The sequence below is a fragment of the Marmota flaviventris genome, chromosome 11, assembly GCF_047511675.1.
Source record: "Marmota flaviventris isolate mMarFla1 chromosome 11, mMarFla1.hap1, whole genome shotgun sequence".
Taxonomy (NCBI): domain Eukaryota; kingdom Metazoa; phylum Chordata; class Mammalia; order Rodentia; family Sciuridae; genus Marmota; species Marmota flaviventris.
In genome coordinates, this window is record NC_092508.1 from 27,778,058 (window position 1) to 27,797,610 (window position 19,553).

Here is a 19,553-nt window from a genome sequence, read left to right on the forward strand (position 1 = left end):
GCCCTCTGCTAAGTATTTATTCCTTATCTTAATGAATATTCTCAGTAGTTTAACATGGTAGGTGATAATGTCCTGATTCTACAAATGAGGAAACCTGGGCTAAGAGACTTGAACCCACCTAAGGCCATCCACTAGGATTGAATCCAGAGGTGCTTTACCATGAGCCACTTCCCCAGCCCTTTTTAAATTTATTTTTTAAATACTTTTTTAGTTGTAGGTGGACAAAATATCTTTATTTTTGGTGTGTGCTGTTGAGGATGAACCCAGTGCCTTGCATATGCTAGGTGAGCACTCTACCACTGAGCCACAACTCCTGTCCCCTCCTTTTTTTATTTTATTTTTTTTTTAATTTTGAGACTTAGGGCCTTGCTAAGTTGCTGAGGCTGGCCTTGAACTTGAAATCCTCCTACCTCAGTCTCCAAAGTTGCTTGGAATACCAGGAGTACACCACCATGCCTGGCAAGAACAAATTCTTCAAAGAGAACAAATTGACACTGTAGTAAACCCTAGCCTTTCTTCTAGCTGGTGATGGCCTTCTGGTCTTGGGTTTTGTCATCTCAGCCATACTAACCCACATCCACAACTCCAGAGGTTTCTTTGTCCACAAAGACAATCCCCTCCACACCCAGACCCACAGCATCTAGATTTCAAAGACCAGAAAACCCATCACCATTTATTGGTGAGTGGACATTTGTCCTTTCCAACTTTCAGTTGTTCAAAGGAAGTTCATTTAAAAAAACTACAGCATCCATTGCCACAAAACTGAGCCTATTTTCTTACCCTTTATGTAAATGGATTTGAGCTTATGAGTCCTTTCCAAGAAAGGACAGTTTGCAAACTTAAACAAATGTGCACAAATATCTGTATAACTTCTCAATTTTGCCAAACTACTGAAAACATCCTCAGTGCAGTGTTAAAAATGTCCAGGTGCTGCAAGAAATCAGGCCTGTGCTGAAGTTACTCAGCAAGGCAAACTTCTGCAGAACGATGTGCTACAGAACAGTGAACAATCTGGCAAGCAAGCATGTGTAGGCAGGTAGTCTGTCTGCTTTTATCCATATCAGCACTGTGCTTGCTCTGATAGAAGGAGCTCAGGGTTACAATCTATGTGATTGGCTCTGAAGAGGGCAAAGGGAAGGGCTACAGTTAAAATGGCTAGACTGGATACAGGTTGGGAATCTCAAACTAGCTCTGATTGAATCTTAACATCCCACTTTTACACTTAAGCCTAAATACTATGTTCTGAAAATAGACCATCAGACTTTCTATTTCTTAGGAGTGCAAAGCCAAGCTGTTCAACTGGTGAGGGAAGGGTCTTTTTTGAAGGAGTCCACTCCTGGAGGACTCCCCCAACAATTAATTTTTGTAAAATATTAGAAAAAGTCCAGGGAGTTTGTAAAAAATCAGAAAATAAAAATGGTTTACCAAGTGAGGTTGTGCGTGTCTGAATTCCAATTACTCAGGAGGCTGAGGCAGGAGGATCACAAGTTGGAAACCACCTAGACTAATTGGTGAGATTTCTGTCTCAAAAAAATAAAAACGAATAGAGATGTAGCCCCATGGTAGAGTGCCTCTGGTCTCAATCTAGTTTCCAAAAACATAATTTTAGTGGTTTTTAGCATATTTACCAAGGTGTGCAACCATCACCATTATCTAATTCTGAGCCATCTTCACTACCCCAAGAAGAAACCCATGCCCATTAGCAGTCACTACCCTGTTCCCTGTACCTTTCCTGCCCCTGGCAACTACTAATAAAGTCTCTTCCATGGATTTGCCTATTATGGACATTTCACATAAATGGAATCACGTGGCCTTTCCTGACTGGCTTTAAAAAAATGCCCTAAATTCATTTTTTTAGGTATCAACAGCCAAAGACAGGAAGGGCAAGCAGGACATTTCCTCTGGGTCTCTTTCCCAGATGCTCCCAGTAGAACCTCCTCAGTGCTAGAACCAGGTCACATGCCCCACCTCATGGCATCTCTGGTAAAGGAAAATAGGAGTACTGATTGGTTTGAACAAATTATAATTCTTTCCATGAAGCAGGGTAAAGGCCATTGCCCCTCATCATATTAACCAGCAAACCTAAATAAAATCAGGGTTCTCTTCGCAAAGGTAACTGACAGGTTTTACACCAGAAGGGGCTGGGCTGATGGGATTTCTGGGATCCCTTCTGGTTCTAAGTTTCTAATATTCTGTAGATGGACAATGATATAAGTAATGGAATGGCATTTATCTTAAAATCTGTCATCTGAAGTTTTGTTTTTGTTTTTGTTACTAGGGATTGAACCCAAGGGCACTTAACCACTGAGCCACATCCCTAGACTGGGTCTTGCTGAATTGCTTAGCATCTCACTAACTTGCTGAGTTTACTTTGAACTTGCAATCCTCCTGCCTCAGCCTCCTGAATCATTGGGATTACAGGGTGTGCCACCACACCTGACTTTTGCCCCATGGCAAAGCATGAGGAGCTAACATTTATTATTGCTTGTGTTCTTGATAATTGCCATTCTGACTAAAGTGAGTAGTTTTGATTTGCATTTTTCTAATTGCTAGAGATGTTTAACATTTTTTCATATATCTGTTGATCAGTTGTATTTTTTCTTCTGTGAAATGTTTGTTCAGTTCCTTAGCCCATGTGTTGACTGGGTTATTTGTTTTCTTTAGTGTTAAGTTTTTTGAGCTCTTTATATATCCTGGAGATTAGTCCTCCATCTGAGGTGTATGTGGTAAAAGATTTTCTCCCATTCGTAGGCTTTCTCTTCATGTTATTATTTCCTTTGCTGAGAAGAAGCTTTTTGGTTTGAATCCATCCCATTTATTGAATTTTGATTTTATTTCTTGCATTTTAGGAGTCTTGTGAAGGAAATCATGTCCTAAGCTGACATCATGAAAATTTGGGCCTACTTTTTCTTTTATTAGGTGCAGGTACTCTGTTCTAGCGCCTCCACATTTGTTCCACTTTGAGTTGAGTTTTGTGCAGGGTGTAAGATAGAGGTTTAATTTCATTTTGCTATGTATGGATTTCTAGTTTTCCCAGCACCATTTGTTGAGAGGTTATCTTTTTTCCAGTGTATGTTTTTGGCACCTTTGTCTAGTATGAGATAACCATATTTATGTGGGTTTGTCTCTGTGTCTGGAACTGTAAATCAGTGCAGCCACTCTGGAAAACAGTATGGAGATTCCTCAGAAAACTTGGAATGGAATCACCATTTGACCCAAGTATCCCACTCCTCAATTTATACCCAAAGGACTTAAAATCAACATACTACAGTGATGCAGCCACATCAATGTTTATAGCAGCTGAATTCACAATAGCTAAACTGTTAACCTAGATGCACTTCAACAGATGAGTAGATAAAAAAATGTGTTATGTATACATAGTAGACTAGTACTCAGCCGTAAAGAAGAATGAAATTATGGCATTTGCAGATAAATGGATGGAGCTGGAGAATATCATGCTAAGTGAAATAAGCCAAACCCCCAAACCCAAAGGCTGAATGTTTTTTCTGATAAGCGGATGCTGATCCATAATGGGGGCGGGGGAGAGAATAAAAGAACTTTAAATTGAGCAGAAGGGAATGAGGGGAGAGGAGCCGGTAGTGGAGTGGGAAAGATGGTGGAATAAGATGGGCATTATTACCCTGTATACATGTATGATTACACTGCCAGTGTGACTCTGCACCATGTACAACCAGAGGAATGACAAGTTGTGCTCCATTAGTGTACAGTATGTTAAAATGCATTCTACTGTCATATATAACTAATTAGAACAAATTTTTAAAAAGGGGTTTGTGATCTCCTAATCAGGTTCACATTCAAGGAGGAAAATCAATCAAGAACTGTATTGATTGTGATCACTGTTGCCCACAGTAAAAAACTTACGTAGAAAAATATCCCTAAAATGATGTATCTAGCTATGGAGCTAGATATGTTAGGGATTTGTTTCCTCTGCAGCCTACACAGATAATCTGCCTTTCCCCCTAGGTTTATGAGGAGACAATGAATGAGATTTACTCTTTTTAGGTCTTCAAAGTAGCCATAGAAATATTATTACTTGTACCTACATCTTTTCTGACAGAATAAGTTTCTTAAGAAATACCGGTGGGATAACATCTGTGCACTGTGCTGCCCAGCACTATGCTAAGTAGGGCCTGTGAAGCATATTTACAGTGTACAAGACACAGTCACTCTTTGGTTCCATAGTGTCCTTCTCTTCATGTTTTTGCTATGCATATTTGTAGCAGTGTCATGACTAATGTGAATCTTATTAATTTCACTTCTCTCCTGTTCTTGTAATAAGGAGAACAAAGACCTAAAATTAGTTAAAAGTGTTTTGCCAGTTTCTAGATTAAACATAATTGAGTACTATAACATGAAATAAATGTGCTTGGAAACTGTTTTAACAACCAAAAATGCAAAGAGAAGAGTGATGATTGTGATCTAGAATGTCAAAGAAGTCTTCCTTGAGGAGAGCATATTTCAGCTGAGCTTGAGGGTTGAGCACAAAGCCCAGGTGCTAAGCACAAGTACACATGAGGGATGGCCAGGAAGTAGCCTGGAACTGGTTCATTTTGGATAGCAGTGGACTGAGGTTATGAATATATATATATATATCTCATGAGGTTATATTTAAGCCAGACAAATAAACTTGGTGTGATGTTTGGCAGAAAGCATTTGAAAATTTCCTGAAAATTAAGATTAGAAGGGCACTTTATTTTTATTTATTTTTATTTTTTATTTGTTGTTTTTAGTAATACATGACAGTAGAATATATTTTCACATATCATACATAGGGTAGTATAATTTCCCGTTTTCATGGTTGTACATGATAAGGGGTTACAATGGTTGTGTATTCATATATGAACATAGGAAAGTTATGTCTGATTCATTCTACTCTTTCCCATTCCCATCCTTCTTCCCTAGAAGAGCACTTTACAAGAAGTTCACAAGTTACCAAGGGTAATAGGGTGGCAAGACCCTCCTTTCTGTTAGCCTTATGCTGCCCCATCTAGTACGGGCAGCTGAACTAAAGTCACTCATGTGAATTTGGGGTGACAGAATACCTTTTATAAGCTTCAGGACGGCTTTCCCCAGCTCCTGGCCTTAGGCTCCCCAAAAAGGGAGGCAAGAGAAGGTCCCAAGAGGCTGACAAGAGAGACAGAGACAGAGACAGACTAGGTTTGGAAATGGGCTTTTTTGTGGTGGTAGTGCAGAAGGGGTAGCTTTACAAAGGAACAGGTGAGTGTAACTTAACCCCAGCAGGTGACTCCTACTCTTGGAGCCACACCTTGTTATCGGAGTTGGGGTAATACCCAAGTAACTGCCACCTGCTTCAGAACCCTTTGCTTCAGGACTTAAAACCATGTTCATCCAGGGTGGCTTCCCACAGCCTTATTTATCCAATGAAGAGACATGCATTAGAATACCACTTTTGACCTCTCTCCATTCCTTTGCACACTCCACCCCTGAGAAGGAGGAGTGACTTATTTGCAAGCTTACGAGAGGAACCAGGTAATTTGGCTCTCTCACAAGAAGCACTAATTCTGGCCAGCTCCTTCAGATCTGTTCCCACATGCAATCCACCATTTATGTATGGTCCCCCAGGAGGGGAGACCTGGAGCTATCCAAGGTTGCTTGTGACTCAGAGGTAGGTCTGTATAATCCTGGGGTTCGATTTATTGCTACATGCCTAATCCGCATGCTCTAATTGGCTCATATTTTTATTTCCATGTGTCTCAGTACCCACTGTCAATCTCAATTGGTTCAAAACTTGGGTGAGAAAAGGGGATGCTATCTACTGTCTCCACTAGCCCAAGCAGTAAGTATAATGTTGGTAGGTGGAAAAAAATCAGAGATACGGAAACCAATTAGAAGGTTCTTCTAGTTTATCATAATGTGAGGTGATGAGGACTCAAACTAGGGTGACTGTGGCAACAAAGAGAAAGTGGGACTTGTGAGAAGAAAAAGAAGGGCTGTAACCGAGGATAGCTGAGTATACATCAGTGAAGGAGAAAGAAAGCCTCACCTTTTAAAATGCCCTTTCCCCTTTCCTGCCTTCTTCGAATGCTGTCTTCCAAGTCCATCTCTGACACCGTCACCTCCTCAAGATTCTCAAGAACTTCTCAGGCAGAAGTTCTCTCTTAATTCTCTGAGACTCAGAGCCCTTTAGCTGTTCTTGTCAGAAGGCTCTGAGCACTTGGTGCACAGCCTTCTGGGCCTGTGTTTTTCTTTCCTGTGGGCTATAAAATGTCTCAGGGGTGGAATGTGCAAAGGCATAGAGAGAGGTCAAAAGTGCTATTCCAATGCATGTCTCTTAATTGGATACATAAGGCTGTGGGAAGCCACCCTGGATGAATATGGCTTTAAGTCCTGAAGCAAAGGGTTCTGAAGCAGGTGGCAGTTACTTGGGTATTACCCCAACTCCGATAACAAGGTGTGGCTCCAAGGATTTGTATCTGATTCATTTGGCATTTCCACAGATTCTAGCACAGACTTTTGTTGATACAGTCAACAAATATTTTTAAATTTATTTTTATTTTTGGTACCAGAGAATTGAACCTGGGGCACTTAACCACTGAGCCATGTCCCCAGCCCTTTTTATTTTATTTTATTTAAACACAGGATCTTGCTAAGTTGCTTAGGGTCTCACTAAGTTTCTGAGGAGACCTTTGAACTTGTGATCCTCCTGCCTCAGTCTCCTGAGTCACTGGGATTACATGTATGCACCAGTATGCCCAGCTTACATTCATCAGATATTTATGGAGCCATCCACTGATACATAGGGGTGAGAGTTATCAAGATCCCTGCCTTCAGGAGAAGGAGAGGGCACTTTGAAGGAAATAAAGCAAGGTGGTATGACAGAGACAGACTGAAGGGCTCTTTAACTTGAGTGCAAGGGATGGCTCCACTGAGAACAGCACCAATGAGGTAAAAAATTGAGAGATGTAAATAAAGCAGTGGAGTTGGGGGAAGTGTTCCAGACAGAGGGTGCAGCAATTTCAAGGGCTTTGCAACTAGAATGTGCATGACTTGTTTAAGGAACATAAGAGAGGATGTGGCGAGAATGAGAGAAGGGATGTGAGAAGTCAGAGCAATAGTGAGAGGCCCGATGACTATGAGCAACAAGAAGTAGAGTCATTGTAAGAACAGCCAGATTCTGCCATTGGAAAAGTATGATCATGTTCATATTTTTTTAGTAAAAACAGTGAATATTAGAAGATAGAGGAAAAGAGGTTAGTAGAGGGAGAGTTTTAAAATGTTTCAGATGACAGGTAAACAAAGTTAGATTGTTAAGTACCTTATAATGAAGTGTTCTCAAAGGTCTAGGATGTTACTATTGTGAAGAGAGATTTGGTCTCTGGAATCAAAGAAAGTAAGGAGAGGTGCTGATAAAGATCCTTAAACCAGACAGCAAATGCATAATGTAGATCTTTACCACCACAGTGACACCACAGCACTGTTTTCTGCTGAGTCTAGATGTGGTCTTAGCATCTTTCACAATACAGAGCTTCAGGCAGTTATTATCAGTTAATGGAAGATGCTTTCTGTCTCTGTTTCAGACAGTGCTAGACGGGACCATTACTTTAGGCCCAGGATTAGGGGAGCTAAAAGCCAGGCAGTCTGTAAGCAATGAGGTCCAGGAGCCCCTGGAATTAGAGTCACTGGCTCGAGGTTGTAACTGCTCCTCAGTTTCTTTTTACTTCCTTACTGATTTTCAGAATAATTTTATAAAATTTGACAAATATTTTATGAATGTGAAATAGTAGAGCCATGGGGGTACAGAGGAGGATGGTTATTTTCATCCTGAGGGTTTGGAAAGACTTAGGAATAGGTAAGATGTTATAAGAGCCTTTAAGTATGAGGAGAACTTGGTGAGCAGAGATGAAGGGAACCCAGGAAGGGGACCCATGAGAGAAAATGCGTGAAAGGTTGAGAGAGTTGAGCAATAGAAACAATCATCAGGTGGAATACAGATTCAACCTCGAGATCCAAGTAGCACTTGATAGAAACCACGAGAAATGGAGGAACATTTAAGCAATATTATGGAGATAGACTTGACCAAATCCAGAATGCAGAAAATTTACAGGACAAATAAATCAATTTCTTCAATAAACACATAGGTAGAGTTGAGGTATAGTTCAGTGGTAGAGCATTTACTTAGCAAGCATAGGCCCTGAGTTCAATCTCAAGCACCAAAAAAGAAAATTAAAATGAATAAATAATATGTGGAATAAAAAAAAGGAGGAAGAGGGAACTATTATAGATTTAATAATATGTCAACCAAATCAGTATATGAACTCAACTTGAACAGACCAGCTGTATTAAATGTTTGAGACAACCTGGGCAAGTTAGACATAGACTGGATATTATTACATAAGGAATTTGAGGGGCTGTGAAAATAGTTATCATATATAATTTTTTATTAGAGTTTTATAGTTATACAAAGTAATTGGGTTCATCCAGACAAACTCATACATGCATAGAATTTGATTTCAGTTTATGATCGCCCTTTCCCTTTCCTTTTTCTCTCTTGTCCTCTTTCCCCTCTCACCTTCTGCTTTGTCTACTAGACTTCCCTTTGCTAATCTATTAATTTATATTTGATTGGTTCTTTCTACTTATTCATAAAGGTGAAGTTCCTTGTCATATATTTATGTTTGCACATAACATGGTTTTTTAAAGAATTCATTCTTCATATCCTTCTCCTACTCATCCCTCCACCCTTATCTCTTGACCTCTTTCTTCTATATTATTGATTATCTCTTTATCTTTATGTTATCTTATCTTTCCTTCCCTATTTACTTTGTCTCAAGCTTTCACATATGAGAGAAAACACTTGACCTTTTAGTTTCTAAGTTTGACTTATTTCACTTAGCAGGATATATTTTCCATTTCCATCCATTTATCGGAAAATGCCATAATTTTATGCTTTTATGTTGGCTGAGTAGAACTTTAGTGTTCTACACACCCCACAGTTTCTTAATCCATTTATCTATTGACAGGGTTGATTCCATAATTTAGCTATTGTAAATTGTGCGGCTATAAACATTGAGGTGGCTGAATTGCTGTAGTATGCCAATTTTAGATCTTTTAGGAAAATACTAAGGGTGGGATAGCTAGGTCACATGGTGGTTCCATCCTTAGTTTTTTGAGGAATCTCTTTACTGCTTTCCAGAGTGGCTGTACTAGTTTGTAGCCCCACCAACAATGTATAAAGTGTGCCTTTTCTCCCCAAACCTCATCAGCATTTGTTTATATTCTTGATCGTTGCCATTCTTACTGGAGTGAGATGAAATCTTAGTGTAGTTTTGATTTTCATTTCCTTGATTGCTAGAGATGTTGAACATTTTTTCATATATTTGATAGTCATTGTGTTTCTTCTTTTGAGAAGTTTCTGTTCAGTTGGCTTGCTTGCTTTTTTGGTATTAAGTTTTTTGAGTTCTCTGTATATTCTGGATATTAATTCCCTATCAGGGGGTAGCTGGCCAAGGTTTTCTCTCATTCCATAGGCTCTCTCTTCATACTCTTTTTTTTTTTCTTTTCTTTTCTTTTTATTATTTTTTTAGATGCATGGACCTTTATTTTATTCATTTATTTGTATGTAGTGCTGAGAATCGAACCCAGTGCCTCACACATGCTAGGCAAGTGCTCTACCACTGAGCCACAACCTCAGCCCCTCTCTTCATACTCTTAATGATTTTTTTTGCTATGCAGATGCTTCTTAATTTGATGGCATCCCACTTATTGATTCTCAGTTTTATTTCTTGCACTTTGTGGGTCTTGTTAAGGAAGTCAGTATCAGCCCCTATATGATAGAGTGTTGACTCTGTTTTCTTCTAGCATTTGTAAAGTTTCTGGTCTAATTACTAAATCTTTGATCCATTTCAATTTGAGTTAGTGTATTTTTCTTCTTCTAAGGCCTTGAGGTGGAACATTTTTATTTGGGATATCTAATTTTTTAATGTAGGCACTCAGTACTATCAATTTTCCTCTTAGAACTGCTTTCATACTGTTACAGAGATTTTGATATGTTGTATCTCTGTTCTTGTTCATTTCTAAGAATTTCTTGATATCTGTTCTCATTTCTTCTTTGGTCCGTTCTTCATTTAGGAGAGTATTATTCAATTTTCATGTGTTATGTGGTTTCTATTTTTTTTGCTGTTGATTTCTAGTTTCGTTCCATTATGATCTAATCTGATACATGGGATTATATTGATTTTTTTTGGATTTGCTTCATAACCTAGAATATGATCTGTTTTGGAAAAAATTCCATGAACAGCTGATACAAAGGTAAATTTAACTGTTTGAGGGTAGAATAGTCTGTAGATGCCCATTAGACCCATTTGACTTATAGTGTTATTTAGGTTGCAGATATATTTATTGATTTTATGTTTTGATGACCTATTGGTAATAAGGGTGTATTGAAATTACCCAGTATTATTGTATTGGGATCTATGTGGGATTTAATATTCTGGAGGGTTTTTTTTTTTAAATGTAATTGGATGTGTTGGCATTTGGAGCATAAATGTTTACTATTTGTTATATCTTTTTGTTAGATTGTTCATTTTACCTGGATGTAATGGCCTTTTTTGTCTTTTCTGATTAATTTTTACTTGATATCTGCTCTGTTAGATATGAGAATAGCTACTCCTGCTTGTTTTCAAGGTTTGTAGGCATGGAATATTTTTTTCCATCCTTTTACCTTTACTCTGTAAATGTTTTTGCCTATAAGATGAGTCCCTTGTAAACAGCATGTAGTTTATTCTTGTTTTTTGATCCATTCTGCTAATCTATATCTTTTAATTGGGAAGTTGAAACAAATAACATTCAGTGTTAGTATGAATATGTATTTGTGGTTTCTTGCCATTTTGCTTTTTGCTGTATTTTATCCTGTCTTGATTCTCATTTAGCTGTTTATTCTTCTATTGAACTTCCTCTGTTTGACAATTTTGAGAATTGTTTTTTAGTTCCTCTGTGTGCAGTTTATCTTTGAGTATTCTTTGTGGTGCTGTATTGATGTTCATGAATTCTTTTAGTTTATTCTTGTGGAAAATTTTAATTTTCCCCTCAAATTTGAAACTGAACTTTGCTAAGTATAGCAACCTTGGCTGGCAGGGGTTTTTTTGTTTGTTTGTTTGTTTTTATTTTTGTTTTTTATAGCTTGCAGGTCCTCCTTGATTTTAGGGTCTGAACTGGGAAATCAGACGTGATCCTTATTAGTTTGCCTCTAAATGTGACCTTATGTTTCTTTTGGGGCTTTTAATATTCTTTCCTTATTTTTAACATTAGGCATTTTGATTATGATATGTCTTGGTGAGCTTCTCATTTGAATATGTCTATTTAGGATCCTGTATGCCTCCTATATGTACATGTCTATCTCATTTCTGATATGGGAAGAGTTTTCTGTAACTATCTCATTGAAAATGTTCTTTATACCTTCAGTTTGTATCTTCATGTTCTCTTCTATCCCAATGATTCTCAGGTTTTGTCTTTTCATGTTATCCCAGAGTTCTTACATATTCTGATCATGTTCTATAATTTTTCCCTTTCTTGCATTTTATGTACTCAAGATCATATAGCCTGTGCTCAGTGCCTGAAATTCTGTCTTAAAGGGCTGAGGTTCTGTTTTCTATGCAATCTGATCTGATTAATGCCTTTAATTGAATTTTTAATTTGATTGATCGTGTCTTTCATTTCTAGTAGTTCTGCTTTTTTTTCTCCCTATTTCAATTTATTAACGTGGTCTCTCATCTCCTGTAATTGATCTCTTAATTCCTTCCTTAGATCTTCTTTTAGTTCATTGAACATTATAATAATCAGTTTTTATACTTTCTTTGGGATTTTGTCCACCTCACTGTCAGTAGGATCCTTTGTTGGAAGATTGTGGATTTTGCAGGGAGACTTTTTGCCTGTTTTCTTGTGTTTTCAGAGGTCCTGGGCTTGTGCATCTGTTGAAGTAGATTCTCCTCTTTTTTAGGCATGTCCTTTGTTTGTGATTATCTTATTTATTCTGGAACTTCACTCTGTTTTTGATATATGAGTAGATGCCAAAGGGTGGGAACTGAGGTCCCTCTTGGATTGTTTCTGCTGGTTCTTTTTGTTGGTTTGGGGCTTTTGTCTCCTTACTTCTTTGTTTTGGAATAATGTCAGGGTTTAGATAGGATTAGATTATGTGTGAAGTAAAATTTTTTTGTTGCTTAGTTGAGATGTATTTCACAGCTGCAGGATCTACTCTGTAATCTTGAAGTGTCCCAATCTCTTTCTGGCCCCTCTTAGAGGGAGGAGGAGCCAGAAGTGGCATTAACATCAACAACAAGAGTACAGTTTTATGTTAAATGTCCAATGTCTACTTTGAACTCTGTAATACTATTTGCTATCTATATAGGAATGATGAGGTCAGCATTTAACAATAGTACTACCAATTACAAAATGTTAACTAGGTCAGGAATTCAACAGCAGGTGTCTACTATGTTGTCCAGTATATTTTTGATCACTCCAACTTGAATGGAGTGGGAATTACATAGTCTAATCATTAGTTTTGGTTTTTGTGTCTTCTATTCTTTGCATTAAAGTATGGCTGAAGATTGAGTGTCATTAATTTATGTATGGAGCAAAGTGTGCTGCATTTTGATTGAGTTTGGTTCAGCATCAGAATCTCTAACCTGTGAATTTTTCATGTCCCTGTAGGTTCCCAGTACTTCAGAGAATAAAGCAAAATACACAATAGTGACAACCATCACAAACAATATACAGCACTAAAGTAGAAACCCATTTCCTACTATGATATCTTCAATATTAAATACCACCAAAAATCAGGAATGGTGGGTTCAGCAATTGTCAACAGTAAAAACAGTAACTATGCACTAGATCTAGCTTTAAAGCAAACATCAAATGTCAACTATATTATCCACAGCAGTAATGACTGCATCAGCATTAGTCAATTAGTTCTGAAAGAAGGAACAAATACAGTTAAACAGAGGAAAATAAAATGTGTTAGAATTAGAAAAGAATTACAATTTCAAATATGAACAGAGAGGATGCAGAAGAGAGGTAGCTGGTGATGTTTATATAGAAGGAGGGGGGAAAACAGAAGAAGCAAAGCATTGGGAGGGAGGGTGGTAGGAAGGGAGGGAGAGAGAACAATAAAATCTGGCCATTAGAAGGAGAAGAGAAGAGAGAAAGAGAAACAAGAGAAATAAACAAATGAAAATAATACAAAGCTAAACCAAAATATATAATCCCCAAACCCCAAACCTTCAAAAGACAAGGCAAGGAAAAAAAACTACATTTTTAAAATGCTAAAAATGAGAGAAGAAAAAGAAACAAATAAGTATATGTATATAGGTCCCTGAACTAATCAGCACAGCATGAATACACACACACACACACACACACACGGGAAAAGACAAAAAAAAAAATTCTTGGTGAAGAATGAAGGAAACTTCTTCACTGAGGTAGTCAAAAAAGTTGACAAGATTGAGTGGTCACTATCTCTGTCCAACAGTCTTTTTTTGCACTTCTTGAGTTATGTACTGATAGAGGTTGTTAACCTCTTTTTGTTTTTGTGTTGCTCTCTGAGCTACCATTTGGAGCAGCCTAAGATTGAAGCTGTTTCATGTAAGACTCAGTTTCCCTTCTCACCAGAGTGAGTGGGAGAGGTTAGGTAATACTGTTAGTTGGCATTTTGTCCACTGAGACCAGTTCATTGCCCTCCCAGGGTACAGCTTCTGCGAAGTTCTTGGGGGCATTCTAGCAGGTCTAGTCAGGCCTCAGTGGCTTTGTTGGGTTGGGCCTTCTTTGGAGAGATTAGATCTATCCACCCCCAGGGCTAGACAGTGGCTGATCTCTGATATGGGTCCAATTCTCAGGAGCCCTATACTGATCATCCATTCACTGCTGCCCATGAGCACAGCCTTCCTGGGCTTAGTCCCCAAGTGTATTCACTCACACCAGCTTAGGCTCCTGGCTCTCTTCAGCTGCTCATGTGAGCCACTACCACAAAGGAGAAGCTAATCGGGCTCCCCTTCGCCCTACGCACTTAAATCCCACTGGCTACAGACTGTTCCTATGTTCAGCCAGGCACACCCTAGGTCACCCATTTGGTGCCTGCCAGGATATTGTGGCAGAATTTGCTCTGATCTCCTGCCTCCAGGAGGGAGCTGTCCTTACAGTGAGATTGCCTCAAAATGGCTCCACTCCAGCTCTCTCTGACCAGTTGAGATACCGAGTGTGCTTTTCAAGCACCACTGTACAGTACAGTCTCTGGATTAGCTAAATTTAAGCAGCTTTTTAAAAAATTTAAATTTTTTTTTAGTTGTAGATGGACACAGTACCTTTATTTTATCTATTTATTTTTATGTGGTGCATAGAATCGAACCCAGCCCCTCACGCATGCCTCACACATGCTAGGCAAGCACTCTACCACTGAGCTAAAACCGCAGCCCCTTGGCAGCTTTCTTTTGATCTTAGCTTTTTCCTTACCAAATCTCTCTTCTCCCCTTCCCTCTGTGGTGAGTTGGTGCTGCCATCGCCACTTTTCCATGCTGGGGTAGCCACCAGGTCAGCTCCAATGTATTCTTTTTTCTTTGTTTTTTGTACTCAAATTCCTGAGTCTGTAAACCACTTTGAATGTCCAAAATTGAATTTTAGTTCAATCCCTATTTTACCCACCTCACTGAGAAGCTGTACACCTACTGCTTTGGTCCCAAGCCACTGCACAACTTGGAATGAGGCTGTTCTCTACTCCGCAATCTTCCTTGTGCCTCATATATAGATTTTGAAGTTTGAATTTGATAGATTAGACATATACCCTGAAGTATTTACAGGTAAAATGATAAAATGTCTGGGATTTGCTTTCAAACATTCCAGAAAAAAAAAATAGAAAACGTGGAAAAAAAAAGAGTTGGAGAGGGGTGGGAGAAACTAAAAAAGAATGTTGGAAACTTGAAGGTTTCTGAAGCTAAGTGGTAAGTACTTAATGTTCATGTTTATTCTTCTACATGCTTTTATGTGTGTTTGAAATTTTCCATAATGAAATGTTTAAGGCCATGCTAAAGAGTGAACTTTTCTCTGTGGCTCCCTGAAACCTGTGAAGAGTTTTGGCCTGAGGAAGGGCATGGGAAGGGCTGTGAGACCTTAAAAAGCTTAACCTATGACAGTACCAGGAGGAGAAGGATCAGACCTTGATGAAGGTGGTGGCTATGAGAATAGAAACATTTTAAAGAACTTATAGAGAATATAACTGCAAAAGAGGTACTCTGGTGGTTTGGTAGTACAGAAGTGAAACAGATGCTGAACCAGAAAATTCCCTTCTTCCTCTTTAGTCAATAGCAATCATTGTCCTGGAACCAGTATACTGGGGACTGTAAGGACAAGGAGGAGAGGGAAAAGGGATCTTCACTGAGGAGGAACTGAACCAGGTCTTTGTACTAGATGAAGTGGAAACCAGTGGAGAAATGAAGAGTTCTGGGCTGGTGTTTTGTTTTTTCATGAGTAATTTCTGACTTGTAGTTTCATTGTAAAATTCATGGGTAAAATGGTTTGATCATCTGTCTCTATTTTCACTGGAGAAATGGGAAAAATATTGTTAATGATACAAATCACTTTTATTAGTTAAGATTGAATTATGTTGTTCATTTATGAAATTGAACACTTTACAAGAGTATTTGTCTTTAATCCCTAGTACCACCAAAAAAATAAAAATAAAAAAGAGAAAGAGAATATCTGAGGAGTTAAATGAGTTTATTTATTTATTTTTAATATTTATTTATGTATTTTTTTAATTTTAGGTGGACACATTATTTTGTTTTTATGTGGTGCTAAGGATTAAACCCAGTGCCTCACGCATGCTAGGCGAGCACTCTACCACTGAGCCACAACCCCAGCCCCAATTAAATGAGTTTAAATGACAAGGTCTGGGAAAACAAAACTTTGAGCTATAACAAATTAATTAAATTTTAAATTTATGTAGCTTCTAATTTATCAATAGAAAAAATATTAAAAATAAACCCTAGATCCAATAGAAAATAGCAGTTGGTAGAGATTAGAGAGAAACAGTAGTATTCCAGCCCTCTGTAGTCAAAGATAATTAGTACATCACATACAAACTATTAATAAGGTATGACATAACAAGACCAAGAGATACCCCAGCGAGAAGTTTCTTGATCACCTTTGCTGCTTTCTTGATTCTTATTTTTCAAGAGATTCCACTTTTAACTGCAGTGTATAAGAATAGACCATTTCTACGATTAATGCCGTGTCATTTTCTGTCTCAGTTTAACACACCATCTACAAAGGACTGAAGCTAAGGTCAGGGAACAGAGATAAGACCTGCTGTATCTAGTGAGAGGGAAAGCAGTGTTGGAACACACCACATTCTTTAGCCTTACTACCTTGGAGATTCCCTGGCAGGACTTATTCCCTTAACCAAGATGTCATCTACCACCCCTATGCTTATACAGTCAGAAAGAAGTAAGGTTTTGGTCAGATTTGCTGCTGGATTTGGGACTCAATTAAAATTGAACTTCTAATTCATGGTAGCTGTTATAAAAAGCTCTCAGGAAAGTAAAAAGAGAAGGCGGCAATTTCTAGCTAAAAGCAAGAGAGGTGGTTTGTATTTTACTCAGGAACTCATGGCTAAGCCGCTGGGTCACAGGAGGATTGAGGATAGAGGGACACATAGTTGTAAGTCTTATTATGGAGAAGGCTGAACTGTCATCAGTGCCTGATGGAAATGAGAGCGGGGAGGCGGCAGCAGTATCTCTAACAGCACTACCTCCCTTATTGCATTGTCAGAAGAGAAAGATAACCTGAGAATAGGCATCCATTATCTCTTTCTACAAAGGGATTAGTGTGGGTTGCAAGAAATTAATGGCTTTTGAGTTACCACAGAATTACTAATGAATGTCAGGACCAGAGATGTAAAGCAGATAAAATAGGCTTTTCTCTGCCTTATTTCTCTCCTTTCTCTTTTGGTTTGCTATGTTAAGATCAAGATCTTACTCTTTCTTTCTATAGTCAAAAGCAAAAATTTTATCCTCTGGGTGTATGACTTGCGTTCTTTAGGGAATGATTCAATTAGTTTTTGACTGTCTCCAGTGTGTGTTGGCACAGATTGAGAAACATCTCAGAAATTAAAACCTTGACCAGGGAGGAGTGCTTCCTTTTGCATGGCTGTCATTGTCATGTCTGATTAAAGTCTCCTGTGGTTCCTCAATTGACAGTCCCCTTTTACTAAAGTATTAAACTGGAATATATTGCCACTCATCAGGGATTACAGGTGGCTTATTTAGATAAACATATGAAATGGAAATGGAGAAAAGAGGAAGGCAAGAGAACTAGACATACTATGCACTGGACATTGTGCTAGAAGCTTGATTTATAATTCAACAAGTACTTATGAAACACCTACTAAGTACCAGGCATAGTATTGCATGCTATTGCATAAAAACGAAAAGAGAGCCAGGTGTGGTGGTGCGTGCCTGTAATCCCAGTGGCTCCAGAGGCTGAGGCAGGAGGATCTAGAGTTCAAAGCCAGCCTCAGCAAAAGAGAGGCACTTAGCAACTCTGTGAGACCCTGTCTCTAAATAAAATACAAAATAGGGCTGGGGATGTGGCTCAGTGGTCGAGTGTCCCTGAGTTCAATCCCTGGTAACCTGCCTCCCCACCAAAAAATGAAGAGAGCTTACTATGCAGTAGGGAAGGCAGACTTTTTTAAAAACAAACTTTAAAATGTATTTTTTTTTTGTTTGGATATTTAATTAAACTATTATAATGCAGCCTGTTAAAAGCCTATGAAAGAGGAACATAACTGACCCAGGGAGAAGTGTGTTCACATGAGGTGGGGGAGGGGCTGTGAGCTGAACAGACTCTTTTTCTGAAGGAAGGTAAATATGTAGTCCCTGGTTGAGGCAGTGGAAAGGAGCATTGCAAGCTAAGGGAGCAGCATAAGCACATTGAGGCTCCAAGAGAAAACTGCATGTAAGCAGAAGCCTAAAAAATGAACTGAAGGGGGCTTACCAGAGAGAGAGGCCCATGAACTGGCCTTGGGGACTAGTGGGTACTCTGAGAAATGGGAATTTGTGAGCAGTACATTTCACTGCTTTTTTTCATTGACCCTTCCTGGCATCATGAACTTAAGGAAGAATAAGAGAATCAGCAGGAATTCATTCACATGGCAGGTTTTCTCTTATGTATTTAATACTCTGTAGACTGTTACCTAGAAAGCAAGGAATCCCAAAAGAGTGTGATTGGTCCTAGGCCTACAGGGTATATTAAATCATTCTTTTTCCAGTATTGCAGTTTTCTGCACAGACTTCGTCATGTCACATTCATATCATACACCCCATTACTTACTTTTATACTCTCTCACCAAGGTAGTGCAGTTTTTAGATAAGAGATTTTTCCCTAGCTACATTTTGCCAATTAGATACTGTCCTGGAATTTTACCATTTATACTTGGTTTAATTTGAACCAGGAAGATATCAACCTTTGATCTGTTTGGTCTCTTGCGCCCACCTTCTTATAACTAATCGATACTTTTATGCCTCCTTTTTTTTTTCTTTCTAGAACACAAGCAGACATTCCCAAACATTCTGAAGAAGGGTTACCTGGAAATTAGAAAGGACCATGACAGTTACTGGCAAAGCTGTTACGCAGAACTGTCACCTTACAACTTATACTTCTATAGCCTCGATAGCAGTGGGAATCAAAACCCCTATGCCACGTACCAACTTTCCCACTTCCAGAGCATCTCTGTTTTGGGCAATCTTGAGGCCAGGATGGTAGACACCGTTCTCTATGACAACACTCAGCTACAGTTAAAGGCAGAGTCACCGTGGGAAGCTTTGGACTGGGGACAGAAGCTTTGGGAAGTTGTGCATGCTGCAGTGCCCGGTTACATGGGACGGCAGGATGAGCTGGCAAACTCACCAGGGCTCGGCCATCATGTTGACTATACACAGAATCATTGTTTACAAGAGAAATCCAACGGGCTGCTACCACCGTCTCCTGTCTTGGATAGCTCCAAACAGTACCAAAACATCCTCAAATCAGGGACACTCTACAGACTAACTGTCCAAAACAACTGGAAGGCATTTACATTTGTGCTGAGCGAGGCATACCTTATGGCTTTTCAGCCAGGCAAGCTAGATGATGATCCCCTGCTGAGCTACAACGTGGATGTGTGTCTGGCTGTCCAGGTAGACAACCTGGATGGCTGTGACTCTTGCTTTCAAGTCATTTTCCCTCAAGATGTCCTCCGCCTCCGAGCTGAGACCCGGCAAAGGGCTCAGGAATGGATGGAGGCTCTGAAGACAGCTGCCAATGCAGCGAGGAGTTCAGAGCAAAACCTGCAAGTCACACTGAGGAGCAAACCCAAGGATCAGCTGGGTGGGCATGAACTCAGGAAGAACAAACGTCAGTCCGTGACCACCAGCTTCCTGAGCATTCTGACAACTTTATCTTTGGAACGAGGACTCACTGCTCAGAGTTTCAAATGTGCAGGTACAGAGCAAATTTTCAGCTTAAAGCTCATTAAAGATCAATCTTGAGTC

General features: G+C 39.0%; 1 protein-coding gene across 2 annotated transcripts in view; it reads left to right on the top strand.

The window, feature by feature from the left end:
* Plekhm3 (pleckstrin homology domain containing M3) overlaps window positions 1–19,553 on the top strand; it is a 175,608-nt gene that overhangs the window by 25,601 nt on the left and 130,454 nt on the right. For both annotated transcript variants that reach the window (XM_027941632.2, XM_071618854.1), the window contains exon 3: window positions 18,568–19,503. In XM_027941632.2, the coding sequence (XP_027797433.1) occupies window positions 18,568–19,503 (936 nt within the window). The remainder of the gene's footprint in view (window positions 1–18,567; window positions 19,504–19,553) is intronic.